At 44.4% G+C, this 19,182-nt stretch overlaps 1 protein-coding gene across 1 annotated transcript in view; it reads right to left on the bottom strand.

Annotated features, from left to right (window-relative positions):
* The window catches only part of Kcnmb2 (potassium calcium-activated channel subfamily M regulatory beta subunit 2), a 32,687-nt gene extending 15,431 nt beyond the window's left edge, over positions 1-17,256 (bottom strand). The window contains exons 1-3 of the mRNA XM_050138494.1: positions 17,201-17,256; positions 6,535-6,705; positions 3,145-3,340 (exon numbers count right to left, since the gene is read on the bottom strand). Of these exons, the coding sequence (XP_049994451.1) occupies positions 3,145-3,340; positions 6,535-6,705; positions 17,201-17,256 (423 nt within the window). The remainder of the gene's footprint in view (positions 1-3,144; positions 3,341-6,534; positions 6,706-17,200) is intronic.
* Between the last annotated feature and the right edge of the window lie 1,926 nt (positions 17,257-19,182).

The raw sequence follows: 19,182 nt of genomic DNA on the forward strand, positions 1-19,182 counted from the left end.
GGAAGACTGATGGTGTATGGGGAAGAAATAACAGCAATCCTTAATTAAGGAAAATGACTAGGTTAAACAAAAGGTTAAGGAAGAACAATAAATAGAAGAACCAAAGTACAAAACAAAATGGAAAAAAATGACAAGATATGGTTGCAGTAAAACTGAAATGTCCTCCATACGAAGATGTTCCAGAGAGGGAGGAAACAGGTTTGGGCACACAACTGTTGTTGTTTGAGTCAGGCTCTCACCGGATTGCCCAGGCTGGTCTTGAACTCGTGGGTTCAAATGATCCTCTTGCCTCAGCCTTTGGAGTAGCTGGGACGAAAGGCACATGCCCCCTTGTCTATATGTTTAAACAACCCCTACAAGGAATGTGAAAAATGAACAACCCGGGAGAGGAAAGAGAAGAGGAAATTTAGATGGCAGGCACTCGAAAAGCCACGCAAACCAGGAGACCTCACCACATCAACTGTAAAGTTATGGTGAGCGTTTGGAACATGAAGAATCTTCTTACTACAGGTGCATTGGAAAAGCCCTGCCATTATTTTCTGAGCTTTATGACACACATATGTCATGTTATGACCCGGGTATCTCGCCTTCAGATTTACGCCTGACAGAGTGTGGGGGCTGGTGGCTTGGGCTCGGAGAGTTATACACAAGAGCATCTGAGGCAGAGCTATTTACGCTTGCCCTGAGCTGTAGAAAACTCAATGTCTATCAGCTGGAGAGTGAAAAACTAAGCTGACGTTCCAAGTGAAATGGAAATGAATGAATTTCACCCCGACAGAACGATGCCAAGCACCGTGCTCTGTGAAGAAAGCCAGACGGAGGGGTGCAGTCTGCGTGATTCCGTATACAGAGAGGCTTAAGTTGCAGGAAAGTAAGACAGTGTTTATGGATGTGTGCTTAGGTGATAAGAGCCACAAAGGAAAACATGGAGACAGTCGCTGTGATAGCTCGGGAGGTGGTTATCCAGGAGGGAGCAATGCCTGTGTTATTGGGAGCGGCAGGAAGGGTATTTTGGGGGAAAAGGAAAGTGTCATTTTGTTTCTCTTGTGGTGGTTAATGGGGAGCACTTGATAATAAATACTTGAGCTATACCTTTTGTATTACACGTACCTTTCTGTATGGGGTCACGACTCACATTTAAAAACACAATAGTGGGTCAAAGAAACCAAATGGGGCCCATGACCACACAGAGTGCCGACAAGGTCCTGATCCTAAATATGTACCTGGGATTGATATTGGGAACCACATTCCCTGTTTGTCACCTAAATAATGGAGCCAGAGCCGAAGTGATGGGATACCCAGTCGAGGAAGTGGAAAGAGCCCTTACTGTCTGGTTTCTCTTCAGCTTTTGTGGCTTTCCAGTTCCTCGGAGACCAGAGAGTTTTACAGGTACCCGCCAGCACAAGCCAGCTTTGTTTAGAAATCTGGCTGGCAGGGAGGAAGCAGACAGCTGGGGAGGGCTAAGCTTCCCAGGTTTGCGGAGCCTTGTCGTGACTACTCTGGTTTCTGCCTACCACAAATGAAAGAACACCAGAAGCAGCGTTTTTAAATAAGGCTCTCTGGAATACTTGTCAAGGAGAGCCTTCAGAGATATTAGCAAGAATTCTTTCAGGTTGTTGTAACTAAAATGCAAGGTGGGTTTGTTTTACTCCTTTGTGGCAACACCGTTTGCTGCCCATGTGCTAGTACGGAAGCCCGGAAGCCCCAAGCTACTGAAACCTCTGTAAGTGATCACTGAAGGGATTTTTTTTTTTTTACAAGAATGATTAGCATTCATGAGGCTCACTTGCTTCCTGGAAATGAGCACCAATGGTGCTATTGGAGGCCAGAATCAGATTGTCTTGGCTTATTCAAGAATATTCTGGGTATTTAAGCGGCTACTATAAAACCCAAACCTAATATACATAACACTTGAAATTCATACAGCAGATTGGTTCAACTAAAACATTTACTGGTCACCACAGTCCTTCATAGACCTTATAAATATAAACATTTTTGGGACAGGATCTTGCTACATGGTTTTGGCTTGCCTTGTATTTGTTTAGTAGCCCAGGTAGGCTTTGAACTTGTGGCAATCCTCCCGCTTTAGCTTCTTGAGCATGGGATTATAGGCTTGAAACCACCATGCCTAACATCAAAGCAAATATTATGTATAGCTTCAATATAACGCACATTTATTAAGCACCTACCCATTAGACTTTAATACATTAGTATGGAGTTTTGAATGAGAAACATCTTCCATTGACCCAGTTGTTTGAATACTTGGTCCCTAGTTGATGCCATTGTTTGGGAAGATTATGAGGAGGTGGAGTTAAGCTGAAGGAAATGTGTTGTGTGTTTGTGTGTGTGTGTGTGTGGGGGGCAGGATTTGGGAGCTGAGAGCCTCATCTCATTTCCCTTTCTTGTCTCTCAACTCCTACTGCCTTACCTTTCTGCCACGATGGAACCATTCAGCAAAATAAACTGTCTTCCTTCAATTGCCCTTGGTCATGGCATTTTGTTATAGCATCAGAAAAGTAACTAATATGAGCAGTATTACAAATTAGGCCTCTATGAATATAGCATATGTAAAGAAAGAATATGCATACACACATGTGCAAACACACACACACACGCATGCACATGCACTATTGACCACATGTTCAATTTTGCACTACAACATCCTCTACTCTAATCCTTAATTGTAATAATGACCTTGTAAGTGACTGTTATTTTCCTTTTGAAAAATCAGGCCAAGGGTCAGGGTAAGTTATATACCCAAAGTCACAGTACTAAATGTGGAAAAGAAAAGGCCAGTTTTACTCCATGTCTTCTATGTCATGGTAGGTATTTGAGCACTCACATTCCTTCTTAAATTCTGTTCTTGCTTTCAAAGACTTAGGTTCTTTATAGAAATATTCTCTCAAACAGAAAACACAGTTAAATTGCTCTGCCATGAAATGAAGGAACGGCTTGTCCGTAGCTTGAACAGAAAACCAGCATTTCTGTAGAAAGATCCAGAGCGAGTTCTGTGAATGAAGCAAGCAGGGCCTACTTCCTGGTGTGTTTCCTTTGAAATACTTGCAAAGGGGAAAGCAGAGAGAGAGAGGGGAGATGGTTAAGCTGTACAGACAGATGCCCCGGTACAGTGAGCAGGGCTCCTACCTTCTGATTGATCTTCATGGTCTCCTCGGTGTGGTAGAGGAGGAACTTCTCCCCGGAGGAAGTCAGGTTCACGTACACCTGCAGGCAAGGGTACTGAGAGAGCTTCCAGCAATCTGGCCCACAGCTGAAGGAACAGTTAAATGTTTCTGTGATAGACACATTCAGCAGGGTGCACTGAGCTTCTTCTGTCCACACACTGCAGAGAAAGAGCGAGAATGATCACAGAGCGGGAGGCACTGGGCAGGAGGGTGAGGCTGCAGAGGACTGTCTCTTGTCTACTGAACTGCATGGGACTCCCCAAAATCTGTGATCCATAGGTCTGTGTAATGTTGTGATTTTGAGCAGACCGGCTTTTGGCAAGTTGTGACACAACACACGCTTTGGTGCCCAAGAACTTTCTTGGTGACAACCACTATATTCACTAATATATTAATATTATTCACTAATATTTTAAGCCATTATTTTCTCCTTATTAAATTCACTGGTAAGCCTAACAAATGCTTTATTTTTAGTTTTTATTTCTTAAGGCAGTCTCACCAGGTAGGAAAGAATGGCCTCAGTCTTGCTGTGCAGCCTGGGCTGGCATCAGTGGTGTGATTCTGCTGCTTTAGTCTTCTGAGGGAAGGGACGGCAGCTCTGTGCCACCTGCCTAGCGTAACCTTTTCTTTCCCCGTATGCCTGCATTGCACAGCTCTTGCTCAGTTTTTTTTTTTCCCATTCCAAACTCCACCACAGCCTGGTTTGTAGGCAGAAGAGTCTTTATTAAGGTAGTGACTGGGGAAAGGTGGCAAAAAGGCAGAGTGGCTTAGGGTTGGACTTCAGATAGAGGGAGGGCAATACTGTACAACAAACTCATTCCAACATGGTAAATAAGATAACAACAACCTTTTGAAGTTGTCAAGAGCAACGGCTACTTGTAGCCTTTCTCCAAACTGGCAATTTACACAGATTACTTTCTTTTTTCTCTCTCAACAACTTTACATATTGGTTATTAATCCCTTTGAAAGGTGAATGAAAAGAAGGCCACAGAAATCAGGTAACATAGTCAAGAACACACAGTTGGTAAGTGGCAGAAACTGTGGCTTTCCCCTGCTCTAAGGCTCTGCTTTATCCTGGCATAGTGTGCACCCCCAGGAAACCAACAGAAGACAACCCCTTCAGTGCAGATAAAGGGCTCCATCAGGTTGCTTGGGGTCATTTTAGCCAGAGAGACTCCAGCAAACCATTGGTTAAATTTCGTTTTACAATAACTTGCGTTTTGCGATTAAGTCGAGAATTTGCAATTAGGACGTAACACAGAGGCAATCGATGTGTGCCTCTGGATATGAGCTGTATGGCAGTGAGCGGAAAAACACGTGTTCACAATGAATAACAACCTTGCCCTTTGCTGGACACATGTGGATAGCTCCTGTACTTTGGCATGCGCCAGCTGACTAGACTCAGTCTGCTAGACTCAGTCTCCTCTGGCGTCGCAAATTGAATTTCCTGGAACACGAATGGCTAGAATCTGTTTTTATAACCAGAGGGTGGGGTATGCATCCTATGTAGTTCTAAGCAGGTGTGAGAATCTGAAAGAGGTTTTGGACTCAGCAAAGGGCCCCGAGGCAGCGCACTTTCATGGTGGAAGAGAGGGCAGCTGAAAGAGCAAGCCGACCAGGATGGCAAAGAGGAGCAAATCGCTACATTTCAGCTCCACTTGCCTTCGAAGACAAAAGCATTAATTTAGCTAGAGAAGCGAGTGGTAGAAAATGGTGTGATTTTCTCTTGAATTGAAACTTCCCACTTTTGTATGAAACGGTCTTATTTCTTCAAGTCCAACCATTGGCAGACGTGCCAAGTTCCAGGGTTCAGGGTCTGAATGGCAGAGGGTGAGGCACTGTGGGGATTTATCAGCTGGCTTTTGCAGGAGGACACGCTTTGGTTTCATCACCTACTGGCTTCTCCTTACCCAGTTAACCCAAGGTAAACATTGAAATGAAGAGGATTCAAACTCTGTTACTTTAAGAGATTAAGTCTCTCAATCTTCACAACACGTTAGAATCACTGAGAGAGTTTCAGAATACCTAGCGCTGGGTCTGTCTTCTAACCAATCAGTTCTGACCTTCTTTGGCTTCAGCATATGAAAGTTCCCAAGGAAACTGGGTGATGGAGCAGTAGGGCGAGTTACAAAAAAAGGCCATGACAGACTTTGTGACTAGAAAGAGTCAAGACTGATTTTGTAGGATGTGGCTTTGGAAGCTTAACTGTCACGTTTGTGCTGTTGGCACACTGAACTGTGTGACATGTGTGTGTGTGTGTGTGTGTGCGTGTGCACTCATATGTGGATGCATTTGCATGTATGTGTGCATGTTCATGTTTGTATACATTGCATGCATATGTGTACAGATATGCTTGCATGTATACATATGCATGTTTGTGTGTGCAGATGCATGTGTACATGCTCATGTGAATATATTTCTGTGTGTGTTTGTTGAGGCCAAGGAAACTGGGTGATGGAGAAGTAGGGCGAATTAAAAAGAAGACTTTGTGAGTAGAAAGAGTCAAGACCGATTTTTGTAGGATGTGGCTTTGGAAGCTTAACTGTCACGTTTGTTGCTGTGGCACACTGAACTGTGTGACATTGTGTGTGTGTGTGTGTGCATGTACACTCGTATGTGGGTGCATTTGCACGTATGTGTGCATGTTCATGTTTGTATACATTGCATGCATATGTGTACAGATATGCTTGCACGTGTACATATGCATGTTTGTGTGTGCAGATGCATGTGTACATGCTCATGTGAATATATTTCTGCATGTGTTTGTTGAGGCCAGAGGATGATCTCAGATGTCATTTCTCAAATGTCACCCACATTGTTTCTTTTGAGACAGGGTCTCTCAATGGGCTGTGCTCAAGAATTAGGCTAGATTTGCTGGCCAGTGAGCTCCAGGGATCACCTGTCTCCACCTCTCCAATGTTGGCATTACAAGAGCACGCCACCATGCCTGGGCTTCTTATGTGGGTTCGAGGTTTGGAACTAAGGTTCTCATGATCATGCAGCAGGATTGCTTATGGAAAGGCATCTCTCAAGTCACTGTGTCACATCCTCTGGGCCTTTGTGTCTCTGCAATGATGGGATTACCTATACTTCCTTTATGGAGTAGCTATGAGCAGGATATGAGCAATATTTGGAAGGTGGCCAGCTCACAGTAGACAGTTTGCACACAGCCTCCATTTATTATTATTATTATTATTATTATTATTATTATTCTTAGATAACATTAGAGAACACTGTGTTCCAGGTGCCTATGAAGGTTCTGGAAAGGTGAGAAAGATGACGTCAGGGCTGAATGAGCAATGGGGAACAGAGGAGGAGAGGGCAGTAGATTCCTTGGTGGCCATGGCATTACCTCTGCATGTACGAGCGCAACAGTGTGATCCCCAGCAGGAAGTACATCATGACGGAGCACAGCATCATGGCCAGCCCTAGAAGGATAGCCCGGTCCTCTCCAGCCTTCAGTGCTGTCACAGTTTTCCTCTTGTCCAGGAGGTCATGGTCCCTGATTTTCTGGTAGATATTTCTGAGGTTGAAAATAATACAGTCTTACAAGAGACTCTCACAGTTCTATGGCGTGTCCCTCGAGGGAGGTTACCTTCCTGGCCCTGCCTTCCTAAGGTGAAGGACCTGTAGGAATGCCCCAAACACACCTGAGGGAAGTTGAATCTCAGCACAACCCCCGGCACTTAACACATCACATGCACACACATGTACATGCACACACACACACACACACACACACACACACACACACACGCTCTACATGCATAGAAAGAGGAGAACACAGACATACACACATGTACCATACCTGAACAGTAATGATCCCTAATTCTGTATTTTGGGGATTCATGTCTAACTGTAAAGTAATTTTTTTTCCTGTCCCATTCTATGAAATACAGCAATTCCCTTAACTCTCAAAAAATGTCTTGGGTTTGTTAACTTCATATTAATGAAGTTGATCAGTGTTGATATATAATTTCTGAATCTACTTCTCTCTCTTTTTCTTTCTCTCTCTCTCTCTCTCTCTCTCTCTCTCTCTCTCTCTCTCTCTCTGTGTGTGTGTGTGTAAATATCACTTTATTCTGCTTATTCTTGCCACCAGATGCCTGGAATGACAGACATTTTCTCATCCCAGCTAAAACGCAGGGCCTTTAGACTATATGACCATCCCACAAAAACCTTCTATAGACCGGCATCCACCTGCCCTCTCAGTTCCATGATTCGCTTTGGAGATTTATTTGGAAAGTTTAGGATTTACATCAAAGCTCTTTAAACTTGACCCTGTGTGAACTTGAAGAGCAAACTGGTGCCCATTAGCTGTGAAAGGCAGTGGGCGGGTCGACTTTTGAAGCAGGGAGACAGGCTAAGGCTGAGTGGCTTCAAAAACCCACTGGGAAATAATAATAACTTGTTGTTCCTTGGCTAGTATCATTTATCAACATGTATTGAACTCTGACGGCGGCCGCTGAGATACGCGCTCAGCAGATGGAAGTCAGCGAGGATGATCTGCGCTATTCTAGATAGTAGGCTGCCACACTGCACTGAACACGCCAGTCTGCCGGAGAATAGAATGGGCGGTGTCAGCTGCCGCCAGAAGAAGAAACTCATAAAATGATATGACTGAGTCATTGCAAAACATATTCGGAAAATAAATGTTCTTTGCAAGCTCTAGAATGGGTATGTAAAAGGCGAAATGGTAGGTTCTCCATGGCTTGTAGGTGTCTAGGAAGTGAGAATATTACACAGCAAAATGAAAGGCTTGAGTGGGAGGGGCACAGTTTTGAAATCCACCAATCAATGGCTGTGGAATTGATAGATAAATCAAGGGATGTTAATATGACAAAAGAATGAGATTCCAATGAGGAGGTTAAGTTCACACATGTATTATGAGCGTTGTAAACTTTTGTGTTGGGGACATGGCCCCTATTAAATAAGAGGAAAGACATGAAAATTAGTGTCATCTGAGATGGGAGCTCCCTGGTGGATCAATTCAGTGTCTTGGCAATTTCCCCAGCTTCAGGGACCAGGACAGGGAGTCAGTGCATGTTAACAAAGGCTTCCTGGAAGAGTAAGGTCTTGAACAGAACGTTCAAGGTTGATTGCGGTTTAGCCAGTGGGACACAGAGTTGGTGATATTTGGGTTGAGGGACCGCAGAAGCAAAGGTGCTTGGAGCTGTAGAGCAAGTACCAGGAAGTACTATGCCGATGGCCGTAGGAGGTCACCCACCACAGAAACAGCGCAGCCAGGTGAGAAATGCAGTGTCGTGAAGGCTTTGAAAGTCATTCTAGAAAGTAGCCTTCCTCCTGTAATTAAAGGGAAGCTGTCAACTGGTGATGTAGGCAGAACCGAGTTTCAGAGTGATGGCTGCGCCTGCAGTGTGGAGATTAGAAACAGGAGAAGTCTTAAATCAGGGAGGGAGGAGGAGGTACTGGGAGATGGTTCCGTAGGGTTGGCGGAGGAGGATGAGGGCTGCACCTTGGTTGAAGTCAGGATAAAGAAAGAGGAGGCAGCATGGGGAGAGATGTCCAGAGGACGAACCCCTCAGGAGGCAGTGGCTAGTCAGTGTGGAGGAGGAGGAGGCAGCTGAGCTGGGAGCTGCAGCGTTGCTGTGTCTGGTGGGGAAGAGGGAAGAGCGGGAAGGCCCAGCTCTTTTCTGTCCGCATCCCTCTGGAGAAAGGAAGTTATCGTTGAGTCCAGGGGACAATAGAAGTGTTTGGAGAGGACTGGTGAGATGGCTTGGGCTGTCTTCCCCTAAGCTCAATAACCTGAGCTTTTGCCCTGGGTTTCATGTGTGGGAGAGGAGAGACCCCGGCAAGTTATCTCCTGAACTCCACATGAAGGAATATGTGTAATAAACAAACTTTTTTTCATAATGTTTTTTATAAACTGAAAAAGCCTGGGCTGAAGAGATGGCTCAGTAGCGAAGAGCAATGGCTGCTCTTACAAAGGATCCTGGTTCAGTTCCCAGCACCCACATGAGAGCTCGTAACCATCTGTAGCTCCAGTTCCTGAGAATCGGACACACGCTTCTGGCCTCTGCAGTCACAGGCATGCCCATGATGCACAGATATACATGCAGGCAAAACACCCATACACATAAAGTCAAAATAAGTACATCTAAAACATAGCATAAGGCTTTGTAAATAGATGTTGTTTTTCCAGTAAAGCTTTGTTTTGCCCCAAGCAATAGTTAGCACACTTAAAATCAACCTCAATGTCTACATAATTTTTTGGAAATTTCATGTCAAGACTCACTTTATAATTCTGGAGATGCACAATGCAGATGGTCTTCCTGGACGGCAGTGAGACTCACTGCACACCTGGTGATCATGTTGACCGGACAGACAGAGGGGGAGCTGGTCAGTTCATGAGGCAGCCTATCCCAGGATCCATTACTGGATGCTAAGGCACGAGAGGCCTGAAGGTTCAGTTCACGCTGAGAACAGAGCCTACCTGCTTTAGCAACTTACAGACTCCACAAAGACTCGTTTTAAGCAGAATTAGTTTAATATAGTGGATACGGCTATATCTTTCTCCCCTACGTGTTAATGGCACATTTTAATATGTTTCATCAGGAAGTATGTTGTCGTGAAGATGTTCTTCTCGGCAGTATTTTAAGATTGCTTGATTTTTTTTTTTAAAAAAGACTGGGCTTCTGAATCCCTTTATAAATATATTTTAACAAGCATATTCAAGTGCATGTGCATAAATATGTTATTCTAAGAAATGTAAAAACAATTTTATATTTCCTATAGGGCTTGTTGAGTTTATACTGATTTATTTTCAAATCCTTTTTGGGGCATTTAGTTAGTCTTAGGTTTACTATTGCTGCAACAAAACACCATGAGTAAAAGCAAGCTGGGGAGAAAAGGGTTAACTCGGTTTGCACTTCTACATCCTAGTACATCACTAAAGGAAATCAGGACAGGAACTCAAATAGGGCAGGAACCTGGAGGCAGGAGCTGACACAGAGGCCAGGGAGGGATGCTGCTTACTGGCTTGCTCCTCATGCCTTGCTCAGCCTGTTTTCTTATAGAACCAGAACCACCAGCCTAAGGATGGCCCCACCCACAATGGCTGGGTCCTCCCCCATCAGTCCCTAATTAAGAAAATGTCCTACAGGCTTGCCTACAGCTGGATCTAATGGAGGCATTTTCTCGATTGAGGTTCTCTCCTTTCAGATAACCCTGACCTGTGTAGAGCTGACATAAAGCTAGCCAGCATGGAACACTGTTTTCCTGAGAGTTTGGCTTTGCCGGACTTTCCATCCCAGTTTCACATCACACTTGTTACCACCATCACAGAGTTGCCAGCCTTATCAGCGAACCAGTCTGCTTATTTCCTGTATTCAAAAGCCTAGAGTCATTGATTTGGGTAGGGAATTTTTTTTCAAATGTTTTTATTTTAAATTACGTGTATAGGTTTGAGAGAGAGAGAGAGAGAGAGAGAGAGAGAGACAGAGAGAGAGACAGAGAGAGAGAGAGACAGAGACAGAGACAGAGAGAAAGAGAGAGACAGAGAGAGAGAACAGGTGCCAGCGGAGGCAGAGGCACAGAATCCCTGGGAGCTTGAGTTACATGCAGTTGTGAGTGTCTGGTACAGATGCTGGGAACTGAACATGGCTCCTCCGCAAGAGCAGCAAAAGCTCTCACCGAGCAATCTCTACAGTCCTCGAGGAAAACTTCTAAGAGCTCTTTGGAGAGTCTCTGATTTATTGAGATGGCTCTTATTTTGTCCTCATGGAACCATTAAAGAAATGGTTAACTTATCTTTGTTCTGGTCCTGTTTTCCCCAACAGGAAGGCTCTGGGTGAGAACATCAGGACTCTGCAGGGGAGCCTTTGAGGAGGAGAAATTGACAAAATGCATAGCCTAGCTGCTGATCTAGAAAGCTGGCCCCAGGGAGCAGAACAGGGAACAGAGACAAGAGGAGACCTCAGACAGTGTCTGGACACAGACAAAGACAGCAGGAATGTAGAGGGGGCAATGATTGCAGATTCCGAGACACAGGAGACAAGAAAGGGGTCCCTAATTTAGGGTGCCTGTCACCATTATTGAGCCTTGTTAGTTAGTGTGAACTGTGATCAAACACTGTAGGGTTATAATAACTGTGTTAAAATTTTGATACACAATGAAACTTAATAAATACACCCAAATGGTTGATCAGCAAATGGGTTCTTTGTCAAACTGGTTTCAGGCAAATTGGTGACTGGTGTACTGATCTCCTGCCATTCAGAGGACCACTGGTAGATAGATACACAGCCTAGGGCTGTGGCTTAAATGGGAAGGAGGTTTGGAAGCCTGCCACTGATGCAAGTAAGAATGGCTTAGACGTCTGTGACGGACTGAACCAAGCCTTGGAGAGGCAAAGGACTGAGAAGAGTCTCTTGGGAGATGGGGTAGAAGGGTTGAGTGCTGCTGGGGTCCAGGACGAGAAAGGAAGGTTCTTGGTTGGTGAGCTGTGCACAAGCCAGAGAAAAAGATCAGCTTGTGAAGTTCGAGAGGACATTAAAGACAATGAAACAAGTGTGACAAATAGATTTGCACTTTAGAAACATCATGAATCTTGATGAGGCTGGTTGTTAAGTAGCCTTCCACAAGGACTATCATTATATTGACTGTGGTATTTGCTTTTAGTGCAATAATGAAAGAAATGATAACAAAAATAACTAAAGGAATATATATTTGTGTATATATGTATGCATGTATGTATGGGTACAGTGCAAAGAATTTATGGGCCACAAAATAAAATCAGACAAATAAGAAAGCACGCTGAAATGAACAATATGGAAAACATAGAGTATCCAATGGGTGTGGCTAAAACATTTTTCAGTGTTTGTATTAGAGAATAAGAAAGCCCTAAAATCAGTGCACTCAGCATCTAAGGAAATTAGGAGCTAAGTGGGACGTTCTTAAAGAAGGACTAAGGCAGGAAAGGACCATAGGCACTCACAATGCAATAGAAGGTCACTGTAAGAGGGGCAACGGGTTCAAAGGCTAATGTGCTTTGAAAGCTAAAGAAATGAATATGTTTTTGACAAGAGTGACAAAGAAAGCATATAAAGTTTGGATAAACATGAAAAATTAAAAACCATAGTTGTGGGTACTGCATGCTTTCGAAAGGGAACAGCTAAACACCTTTGCAGTGGTACATTTGGAAACGCCGAGGTATTAAACTTATTAAAAAATATACAGTAAGGCTTTGCAAATATGTAAACTTTTCTTTACTTATGAAACTCTTACTTACCGAGACCAACTCATAAATAGCCAGAAGGCTTAAATTATTCTAAAGCATTGAAATTTGAAATAGCTAAAGGTTTTAAATAATTCAAAGTATTTTGGTCACAGAACTAAAAAGATATAGCAACTTACAGTTGAGCTCATCCCTGAGTTCAGAAAAAGAATGCCGGCCAACCTGGCTATAAGATTGGAAAGTTCTGAGACCAAAACCAGTGAGAGCTACATGTGATGGAAAACTACAGGTCAGCCTCAGTTGTCATCACAAATATAAAATCTAAAAGAACTTAGTTCACCAAACCTAGCCATATTTTAAAAATCAAAGTCTACCATGAAAAGCTATTACTGTTACATCTTAGAAATATAACTTTGGTCATCATTATGTTTTTATTAATATATGGAAAGCATTATAAACTGCTAATGTGATAATGTAACTTAGAAATATATTAACATCCATTCATAGTAAAAGGTATTATCGAATTAGAAATAGATTTATTTCTAATGTAATAAAAGGGAGAGAAAAACTACCTTTATTGTAGTTGATACAATTGTTGACATATTACTAAAATGTTGACGTGTTAAAAAGGCTCACTTAATGAGTCAGACTGAAAATGTCCATCATCGCCAGTTTTAATTTACTGAAGCACAAGCTAACATAATTGGGCAAGAGTAACAAAGGAATGTAATATTCACGAATATAGACTAAAATAAGCGAATTCTTTACCACTGATCCAGTTATGAAGAAAATACAAAAGAATGATGAGATAAATGATTGCTAAGTTTAGCAGGGGGGTGGTGAGAGGGCCTAGCGGGTAAAGGTGCTTGCCACCAACTCTGACCCTGCCGATCTGAAGTCAAGCTCCAATAGGTGTGGTGGTAGGAGAGCACCCGCCCCTACCGCTGTCCTCTGATTTCCACAGGTGTAGCAAGGCACACGCACATCCAACTCTCTCTCTCCACACACATGTGCGCATGTGTGTGCATACATACAGAGAGAGAGAGAGAGACAGAGAGAGAGAGAGAGAGAGAGAGAGAGAGAGAGAGAGAGAGAGGAGAGGAAGAGGAAGAGGAAGAGGAAGAGGAAGAGGAAGAAGGATAGTTTGCAGAGATATCAAACCAAATTTGATAAACAACACACCGTAACCTTTCCATCTATCAGCAGAAAAGTAAAATGTATTTGAACTTGAAGGAAGTGCAGTGGACTTCCTGAAGGTGATAATGCACAGATCTCCTTGGACTAGGAGGTTGTAGGTGAAAGAAACAGAACTCTTTCTCCTTATTGAGCCAAAGATAATTGAGGTGCAGGGGCCTGGCTGCCCGAGTTTGTTTGCCTAACATCTGGGGAAGGATTAGTGCAAGAAGGGACAGTCCTACTTTTTGTTCGCTCCTACCGGTGCCCTCCTCGGTGGGTTAGGAAGTAGAATCCTCTACCAGTGACCCGAGCAGCCAGGCTGACTCTTCCGCAGTCTCCTACCCTCTCCTTAGTCCTGCTTCTTCTAAGAAATCTACCATTCTTTGCTGGACCACTTCTGTAAGAAGGCTTGTAAGCCTTCAGTGGCTAGCACCACCCTGTGACAGGAGCTGCGGGGGAGGGGGGTAATGAACTTCCCTGTTTTCCTCTTGTTAATCCATCTTCTGTCTCAGAACCCTGCCGACATTATGACTGTTCTTAAAGACTGCTTTTCCCTTCCTCCTCAAAGGTCAATGAGGGATCCTGTTCAATCAGAAAGAGGCTTGGTGACGTAGGGACTTCATTACAGACTCACCAATGAGCGTCTCCTTTAAGATGAACAGTTTTTTTTAACAGTCTTTACTATCACATTGAAAAGTTTGCGTGTTCTTAAAAAAAAAAAAAGAACAACAACCCAGCTTTTAAACATAATTTTCTCATTTCCTTGCGTTTGCTTGTTTGTTGTTTGGTGTGATTATTGGGTATTCACCCAAAACCAGCCCAGGTCTGACAAACTGGTAATTCTTGAGAATTAAAGGCACATATAACTAGGTTGTTTTTACGCATCAGTACAATTCTCTGACACTTAAATTATAGCTTTATTTTTTGTTTTCAAGGATGATTTCAGTAATTATGGGATTTTAAAGTAATAAATGCATGTGTGGAGTAGGCTGTCAGTGTGTATGCCCTTGGCCTACACAGCGAACAGCAGAAATAGCCTAAGGACACAGGGCCAGCCTCTGCTCCAAGCCGGCATTCCCAGCTGAATGTGTTTGGTTTGTCCATGCCTTCCCTTGACCACATCTCCATCTTTGCTGCCTGGCTGAGCAAGAGCACATGGAAGCCCAGATAGAATCAAAGAAAGTCATGTTCAGTTCATCTGTGAGCCGGCTAATCATGATTATCAGCTTTGCAGTATGTAGAATTATTGTGGAAATGCATGCCCAGGAGTGAGGAAAGGAATGTCTGCCTGGGTGTGGGTGGTGCGTGTCTGGTGGGTTAGGGTCCCAGGCTGAGGCACGGGAAGAAAGCAAACATGAGGTGGGGAAGCCTAGGGAATAGCACAGCAGCCTGGGACTCCACCTGGCTTGGGCTGTGCTTACCCCTCTCCTAACAAGGCATTTGGGAGCCTGAGACCCTACAGCATGTTCTGTGTGCACATAGAAATCTCGGAAAATGGCAACTTGCAACTTGGTGGCAGCCCGTAGCTCCCCCAGGTGCATCAGGCTGCGTGTATTTATTTTAAACAATGGTTTACATTCTTTACTTGTCAACCACCAAATAGACAATTGCCAACCCATTCATGTATAAGGATAGGAGGGCTGGTCAGACCCGAACTGGCTTGTGGTGCATGATAATACAAAACTGGTTTCTCATGTGAACTTTTAGGGAGACTCCCCTACTTAGCATCATATACCTATGTGCCTGAGTAGGAATAAGAGTAAAATCAGATGCATTATGGGACGGACATACATGGCAGAAAATTATTTTGTGATTTAATCTACCGATCAAAAGAGAGAACCACTCTCACCACACTTCTTAGTAACAGGCATCTCCTCCTCTTCAGCTGGGTAAACAGAAGCTGCAGCCAGGAGTCAGGGCCTCAGGGCCTGTGAGTCAGGCATGTGGTCTCCTGCTCACTCACAATGCACTTATTTCTGATCTGCACCATTGCTTTGCTTTGGAATAAAGCCTCTTTGCTACTTTGCAATCTGTGTGAGTCTTTATTTCAATTCTTTGTATAAAAAGCAAGAACCTGGAAACACTGGGCTTGGACCCCAACCACTGGTAACAAGGGGAGGGTATAACTATTTAAACAGATGTAGAGAGTCTGGGGAGACAGTTCAAGGTTAAAGTGCCTTCCATGCCAACATGAGGATCAACACACTCATAAAAATAGCCAGGCACAGTGGCTCAGCCCTGCAAACCTAGCTTCGGGTGTGGAGTGGTGACAGGTAAGCAACTGGCTACCAGTCCAGCCAATAATTGATCTCCAGGTCCAGGGAGAAACTGTACCTCAAAATCTAAGTTGGAGGGGAGGCTGAAGAAGACACCCAATGGCCTCCACACTTGCATGTGTATGTGAGCACATACAACACACACACTCACAGACAGGGAGACAGACAGACAGACAGAGACAGAGACAGAGACTGAGAGACAGAGAGTAAGGGTTATATAATTTTCTGAACATATTTACTCACTAAATCCGAAGGAGAAAGGGTTGAGCTGAATAACCATTTAGTTTTGCATCACGTGACCTTGATCACCTGCCTTCTTTTGCATCCTGTTTGTTCCCTCCTATCAGCTGTTCCTGCAAGCCCTTTGAAGACTCCATGAACCTACCAACCCCCTCTGAAGGCTCCATGAACCTACCAACCCCCTCTGAAGACTCTATGAACCTACCAACCCCCTCTGAAGACTCTATGAACCTACCAACCCCCTCTGAAGACTCTATGAACCTACCAACCCCCTCTGAAGACTCTATGAACCTACCAACCCCCTCTGAAGACTCTATGAACCTACCAACCCCCTCTGAAGACTTTATGAACCTACCAACCCCATCTGAAGACTATGAACCTACCAACCCTCTCTGAAGGCTCTATGAACCTACCAACCCCCTCTGGGCCCTCTCGCAATTCAGCCTTCCTCCTGCGGTATTGCTGCCTAGAAATGCTGTGTCCATCTCTTGTGTCAGTTTCCTCAGTGTCCACTGTGTCCTGGACACAGCGCAAGGTTCTGAAAATTCACAGACAGCAGAGCGAAGTCTGTCCGTGTAAAGAGAATGGTAAGACTGGGAGTGGGTTCAAGTCTTGACTAGGTGTCTTCAGGAAGTGCTGTGGTTGGTGAAGGAAAGGGTGGGTGGGTGTATGAGTGTGGGAGGTTGAGTCACTTTGAATGTGGCAGCCCCATCTCAGAGGCTGGGCTTTTGAGTCGAATAAGGAGCCAGCAAACAGAGCAGGAGCATTGTCTCTGCTTGCTGACAACAAGTGCAACCTGACCAGCTGCCTCACACTCCTACCACCATGTATCCCCCACCATGATGGACTGTATTCTCCAAGCACACACCACAGTAAACTCCACCATGATGGACTGTATTCTCCAAGCACACACGGCAGTAAACCCCACCATGATGGACTGTATTCTCCAAGCACACACTGCAGTAAACCCCACCATGATGGACTGTATTCTCTAAGCACACACCGCAGTAAACCCTTGTTTATGTTGTTCTCAGGTCACAGCGACAAAGAGGGCAGCTAACACTACCTCACTGCCCTCTGTAACCATCTTTCTGTAAAGTCTGCCCAAGAGCACCCAGAGTCAAGGGTTTTACCTTTTCTCATCATGTCTGTAGGATGAAGAGGTTCGGCCACTGGTCCATATAAACATCTTAGAGGATGTTGGTCCTGCCGCTCCTTTCCTCACGGTGGATGTCCTGGGGGAGTGGCAGAGAGACCTGCAAAGGACACACTAAGGTTAATTCTGTCTCTGGGGTTTCAGAACTCTGTGACCACAGCAACAACTCAGAGGTTCAGCTCTCTTGAACAATCCTGGGCTTTTACACTGTGGGGTGCTGGGTCTGTTCCCTGGAGAAACCCCACTGAAGCCTAGCGCCGCCCTCAGAACCTTGCATCCCGTTTTCATAAGGCCCCATCCTTCACTGTCCACACTGACAGGCTGCAAAACCTGTCTTCTGGAATCCTGGTTTTCTCACTGCGGTCGAAATCACAATGCTTCCTTCACAACGCAGAATCAGCACGGATTCTGTCTCAGTACGATGCACTTTAACAAATTTTAGTTGAGGTTTGGATATTAAAATTCGACTTCTTTCTCTTCACATTTTTCTTTACTATTCACAGATGGGACATGGTGGTGGTGCAATACTACCCACCCCTTGGTTTTGAGGCAGAGTCTTGGTCTGCAGTCCAGGCGGGCCTCAAACTCATGAATCTTCTGCCTCAGCTTCCCAAGTGCTGGGACTGCAGGAAAGCCTTGTCCCTAAGGTGTGTAGCTGCCAGTGTAGGCAACAGATCAGCCACATGTGCCCAGCTGCTGTCAGCAGCCTGACCTCCTGGATCTGGAAGAAGGAGATGGCAGGCATGTGGCGTTCTTTGGTTTGGGTTTTGGGAAGGGTTCCCTAGTCTTTAAACGGCACCAAAGTAAACTATTTATCAGTATTTTCTACCTTCATTCTCTTTAAGAAAGAAAGATTTCTTCTTCTAGTTTTTCTTTTTTTTCTCTTTATTTATGTGTGTGTGTCTATGTGGCATCTGTGCACCTGGGTGAAGGTGCCCAGAAACCAGAGAAGGCATCAGATGTCCTGGAGCTGGAGATACAGGCAGTTGTGAGCTGCCTGATGTGGGTGCTGGAAACCAAACTTAGGTCCTTTCTGTGTCATCTCTCCAGCCCTCTGCTTAGTAATTTTCTAGAGAGACAGAAACACAACATTTAAAGATAACAATCCAACATGAAGCTAAATGATACTCAATGCATTAAAACCAAGGAAGGCTGAAAAGTGACCCCTTCTGTGTGCATGGTTAATAGGAGTGAGTGATATGAACGGTGAAAGAGAGGCTGGAAATATTATTAGTGACTGGACTGTGTTCTCTGTTACACACCTGGTACTCCATACTTCCCCTCTCTATCCTTAAGGCATGGGACCACAGCTATGTATCTAAGTTAGGGCCGTGAAAGCCAGAAGAGTGGGCAGTGATGGAATTGCAAGATAACCAACCAATGACGCTTTCCGCTTCCACCCAGAGCAGGGCTCTACCCCTGAGCTGTGTACACACCCCAGTCCCTGGTTATATTGAGGAAAGGTGAGCCATGCTTCCTTCCTGAGTTCTCATTCTCTCTGAAGTGACCCCTGATGACCCCAGGACTTTGCAAAGCTGAATCAGTGGATCTGAGTGGGCCCAGAACTCACTCAGAACTCTGATTCTCTCTGGAGCTCGAGGGTAAGATCAATATTGAAGATAACACTGAGCAACAAGGGTTCTCAGGGCTCAGAAGAAAGGGTTGGTTTTTTGTCTGTTTGACCTTGATAAAGTCACATAACCTTTCTGGAGTTGACTGATATCATAAAATCTGTTTCCAACTCTCCCTGGTATCCGTGGAATTTCAGACAAATTATTTAAGGTCTTTCTCAGTTCTATTATTTTGACATTCAGTACAATGAATCTAAGAATATGGTTGGCCATCACAGGTTGGGTTTATAAGAAAAGGCCTGGGAATTGGGCTCTTCTGAAACCCCTGGGTTGATGAGAGAGAGAGAGAGAGAGAGAGAGAGAGAGAGAGAGAGAGGGAGAGGGAGAG

The sequence above is a fragment of the Alexandromys fortis genome, unplaced genomic scaffold, assembly GCF_014885135.2.
Source record: "Alexandromys fortis isolate MF-2015 unplaced genomic scaffold, M_Fortis_MF-2015_v1.1 scaffold_15, whole genome shotgun sequence".
Classification (NCBI taxonomy): Eukaryota; Metazoa; Chordata; class Mammalia; order Rodentia; family Cricetidae; genus Alexandromys; species Alexandromys fortis.